This window comes from Aplidium turbinatum, chromosome 12 (assembly GCF_918807975.1).
Source record: "Aplidium turbinatum chromosome 12, kaAplTurb1.1, whole genome shotgun sequence".
Lineage (NCBI taxonomy): Eukaryota > Metazoa > Chordata > Ascidiacea > Aplousobranchia > Polyclinidae > Aplidium > Aplidium turbinatum.
In genome coordinates this window covers 936,451-941,765 of record NC_137483.1, presented here as the reverse complement: position 1 = coordinate 941,765, position 5,315 = coordinate 936,451, and the positions used below count along the sequence as shown (strand labels likewise).

Here is a 5,315-nt window from a genome sequence, read left to right as displayed (position 1 = left end):
ATAGATATTAGAGTGCATCAGTTGCCCCGATGTTGGAATTTTTGATCGGCCCTTGGTAATTTTGTTCCAAATAATGAAAAAACACAGGATGTAAAATATTTTGTCAATCGAAGTTGGTTGAGGGGTCAACATCCAAGTCAAAGTTTGATGTTTAAAGCTATTTTGTGAATATCCGTCGGTCAGGTTGTGGAGTTTTCCTGCAATCTGGCCCATAGTACGTCACAATGTTTTATTGTCTTTGAACAATCAACAAACTAGTCGTTGTATATTGTATAATATGCAGTTGAAATAACCGTTGTTTGATAATTGATTTGTTTGCTGTTTAGTTGGAGTAATGCTTGCTTAATGGTTTCTCGAAGCTAGCTAGATAGAAGATAGATAGAAGCTAGAAGCTTGAAGATAGATAACAGCAACGTAAATTAACTTTTATAAGACAGTCTTAACTTTTACATCGATTCAGTAGAGAGAAGTGACCATAGTTGCACAAATTCAACGTTCGACAATGTTGAATCGTTGTAAAAATGATGAATTTGGTATATAACTACGTTGGTGTGAACTTTTAAGTTTGCTTTGAAATATGTGCATGTCTGAGCTTAGTTAACGACTTTACTAAAACTTAATTTGGTCTATGTAACGCGTTCACAGACCTGGAGCATAGTCAGTAGTCAAGTGCTTCACTGACGTCCAATTCTCTAATTTTAATGACATCACTTCAACATTTCCACCTCTTATATTTTGTTTTATGTACACACTGATTTACGATGTAAACAGCCTGAGAAGCTGGTATGACACATAACCATAATATGGAAGTTACAGTGTAACTGTGTATATATTTATACCACTTTTCTTTCCTTACTTTGCTGTACATACTGTGATAACAGATGCGTTAATTTTCCAAAATTTCGAGTTCACTGTTGACCCCTTTAATGAAGTTCAAATTCAATAAAATTTTGGCTATGACGTTTTTTGGTGAATGGGAACAAAACTACTAAGGGCCGAGTTGAAATTCCAAATTTTCAAAAATAAAGGGGCAACTGAAGCACTCTAATAGATATATCTGTATTTTATAGTCGGTTTCAGTATTCTAGAATATTCTACAATAGCTAATTATTCTATTTTGCTCATCCCTACCTCAAATGATGCAAGCTTTTTTTCAGTAATGGTAGGTTTAAAAGGTGTCGATAATTACTTACCTTTATAGGCAGATGTCTGAAATTTTGAATTGGAAATTTTAAAAAATGCATGAGAAATTGGACACATAACCAATTAACCGTATGCAATATGCATAAGAGATTGAATTTTGATAAGTACCAGCTCCAGCACTGTAAGTAATATCTCTGAGCAAAGAAATTTCAACACAAGATATAAAAAACAAACAAGCCTCTTAAAGTCATTTGATTACAGCATAAAAGTGTTGCGGCATATGATGACAAACCATCATCACCAACGTAATCCAATGAATGGAAACTTCTCCTTCAATGCATCTTTTAGATTCCAAGCTGCTCTTGTATAATTTATGTTTGCAGAAATTTCTCAGTATTATATAAGAAAATATTCAGACCACATCCATAAATATCCACATAAAGAGAAAATTACAGTTTCATGAATAAAACATTTTACAAGCATTGCATTGTAAACAAACTCTATGAAAACCTTAGACACCTGAATATATGAAACAATATAATATAATGCAAGATATAAACTAAATCAAGTTTATCTTAATTCAGCTGCAAATACACAGTTTCAACACATTTTGAATATATATTTCTTTAAAAACAGGATATATTTGAGATTATCAACAACTGGAAGAGGATGGGTGGCCCATGAACATTGCAGCTTACAATGACATTACGGTTCATTTGCTCACAGACACATGTACTCAGAATGCATTGACTGGGGCTGTAATAGTGCAAAGATAAAAAAAAAAATTCTTATATACGGTATATAATTGTTCTCATGTGAAGGAAACAAACTGAACGGAAACAGCCAATAGACTTGATTGCCTTAGTGTAACTGTTGATTCAAAAAAACACGGATGTTTTTCTTTCAATAGGACTACACAGATTGTGATGGAATGTCATAGATAGACTATTTTGTGGAATTCAAAACTGTACATTGCATAAAAAATTTGGTTGAAGTTGGTGATACGGTACTTTAAATTTAGGAAACACATTATCAGTTGGATAACAACCAAGTAAAATAGACAAAGCAGTATATATATCCCATTTTAAGTGAATCTACTTTTAAAGCTGATTAGCGATGTCCTAAAATCATTATCGAATAAAAATTAACAAATTTCCAGTTGCTCATTTCAACTAACAATACAAAATCAACATGTGGGGTGGTAGGCTACCGGTACTATTAAAGACACAATATAAAAATGGCTCCATTTTTTTACCTTAGATAATTATTCAAATAATTGCTTCAATGAACCACACAATAAATCAAGAGACAATAAAATTATTCAATCACCCATTGCAATACAGCATTGCAGTGACTAACACTGAAAATGATATCTAAGTATAAAGAGATTGGCCTTTCCAAGATTCCAAACCTAACTCCTTCAGCATAATGCTACAAGTATTCAGGTAACACTTGTAAGCATTAGATTCAGCGAGAGTCAATGTCATCACCCACAATCAGAAACTTTGCGGCTCATGTTGACAAAACACTGAACATGTTTGTCATCTGACAAAGTAATCTAATAAAAATAGTACATAGTTGTGTTCTTAAATTATAACTATAAAAAATCTTACAGGGATCAATCTTTCAGACTGAGCAATATTGAAAAGAATATTTCAATGACTAGGCTAGCTTGGTAAATTCATTGCCAGCTGATGATATATAATTATACTTGGACAAAATTTGCAAAGTATATTAAACAAAAAGTTATGTAAACTTTGTGATAAAGCAAAGAAAAAACCAAAGGCACTTTTCAAAGTTTTAAAATATTTCCTACATTGCTCTTTTGTTGTTAAGACAAGGAATGAAAGCAGCCAACTTATGACAATGAAGCATATAACTTTCAATTAATCATGAAAAGTGTGATACATGATAGGATTGCAAAGCAAAGGGCAAAGCATTACTTCGTAAACCAGTAAGATTTCTTGAGAACATATGTTGACAACTCTTTTGAAACCATATGGAGTTATATTTCTGCATTAAACCAATCTTCATTCTTTTACAATTAAAGCGTCAAGCCAACAGTTGATCATTTCTGTTCCCATAACTCAAAAGCGTTCATATCAATCCGGAAGTTTGTTACAAAATAAAATGTAATGGCAGAAGAAATAACAGAATTTTCTACAATTTACACAACTTTTAAAGCTAAAAGTCACTCTTATTAATGAAAAATCCAATGTCTACTATGGTACATCGTTAAAAAATATCATTTAGGTTTAAATTGCAAGGATATGCTTTAAGACCTTTATCTACATGATATGCATAAGCCTGCAATTTAGAAAGTAGGCTGGCACAAAATGTACAAAAAATGACACCACAAGAATTATCACAATCCCAAATTGAAAAGTGTCATGTTTGCATATTGCATAACATTAGGCAATAGAATGTTTGCTTGCTTTGAGTAGAATATCAAATTTCATTAAGCTTGTGTTGACAAATCATGCTTGTTAACAAGGATAACTCAAATTTCATTTAGCTCAGCAAGAGTAACTTCATATTCTCGTTCTGCTTGCAGTCGATCTTCTTTTGCCTTTTCCAAATCTATTCCAAGATCATCAATTTCTTGTTCAAGCTCTTGAAGCTTCTTCTCTGCCTTATCACGTGTTTCCTCACTATCCGTCAATTTTTGTCGGAGATTTTCAATCTTGTCTTCATGTTTCTCCAACATTTCCTCAGACAGCTGGATTTTGTTCTTCAAACTGTTTAATTCTTTTTCAGCAAATTCTTTCTCTGCATTCTCAGTTTTTAACTTACTTTCTAATGCCTCTATTTCATCGTCTTTATTTTCTACTTCCTCTTTCAAGTCTGTAACTTTTCTTCTAATTTTTTCCATTTTACTTGATCAAAACAATAACAACTGGATAACAGAAGAAATATTTAAGGGTTACAATCACAAAACTGGGATAGGCCGATCGTCTAGCTCAGCTTTCAATCTTTAGAAGTCACGTGATCAATAAATGTTTCCAAGGTGGAAAAATTGCAAAAAAGGAGGGCACTCATAATCAGACAGTAGGAAAATTTATTTCAGTAGCCTACATAGAATTATAGCCTATCTAATTTCTATATTCTAATAACTTTAACAACATCTCGGTGTCATATTTTTCTATGAAGAAACAAAAAGCACAAGTACATAAAAGGTGTTGCAACGGTGCCATATTTTAAACTAACTGTCCTGTTTCGGGGTCAAGTTTGGTTTGGTTTTGAATCGTTATCCTCGGACTGACAAACCTTGATAGGTTTTATTCCTGGTAGTTTTGCATACTTGTAGAGGGTCTTGACGCAGGGCCGGTTACCGAGATTGGCAGAGTGAAATTTCCGATTGTTAAAGTGTTGTTGCCGGGGAATTATTCCATTCACTAAGTGTTGCTGAATGGAGAGCAGTCCTGAAATGCGTTGCTCAAGCGCACATCTCCAGAGTCGAACCAGCGCCGCGTGATCTTGAACCGGGCGCGTAACCACTGAGCTAACGGGGAGAATTCAAGTCAATTTATTTTGTTTCAATAGCGACGCACTTTATTTAACAAAGTAAACAAAATATAAAAACAATGCATTAAGTTACAGCAGTTGGTTAGATTATGGCGCAATCAGGATGGTGGCGAAAGACCATAAGCGGTCGCCGGTCATTCACCACACTCCCAAGTCCAGTAGCCTACGTGATAAGCCAAACGTTCGCGTTTTGTCGCTTCTAACTTTTTCTAGGCCTCTGCTAGCCTATACTTAGGCTTACCATACGTCCCGTTTTAGGCGGGACAGTCCCGCTTTTTAACGTCTTGTCCCGGCGTCCCGACCGGTAAGCCAAACGTCCCGCTTGGGCGTTCAGCCAGTCAGGATTACACGAACATTATCAATTAACATGTTCTCGTTACTGTTGTTGCTGTTTAGCGTAGCCTACCGGTAGCCTACTTGCTGAAGGTGAATGCGTGATTTTGTTTCTTTCGTTGTGCCGACAACTGCAACACTAAGTTTGGAGGTGTGAAAAGAAGAGGGCAAAATAATGTTTTCCTCAAAGTGAAAGAAAGGATTGAAAGAAATCTGACAGGGATCGGATGTGCAGCTCATATTGTTCACAACTGCCTCCAACATGCTGTGGATAGCCTACTCTCCCTGTATGTGTCGAAAGTCTTGGTGTGAAA

At 34.8% G+C, this 5,315-nt stretch overlaps 1 protein-coding gene across 1 annotated transcript; it reads right to left on the bottom strand.

Moving 5' to 3' along the window:
- Window positions 1–1,662: 1,662 nt before the first annotated feature.
- Window positions 1,663–4,094, bottom strand: LOC145781350 (uncharacterized). The gene has a single exon (XM_082593133.1). The coding sequence runs from the start codon at window positions 4,013–4,015 to the stop codon at window positions 3,644–3,646; it is 372 nt and encodes a 123-aa protein (XP_082449259.1). The 5' UTR covers window positions 4,016–4,094; the 3' UTR covers window positions 1,663–3,643.
- Window positions 4,095–5,315: the final 1,221 nt, after the last annotated feature.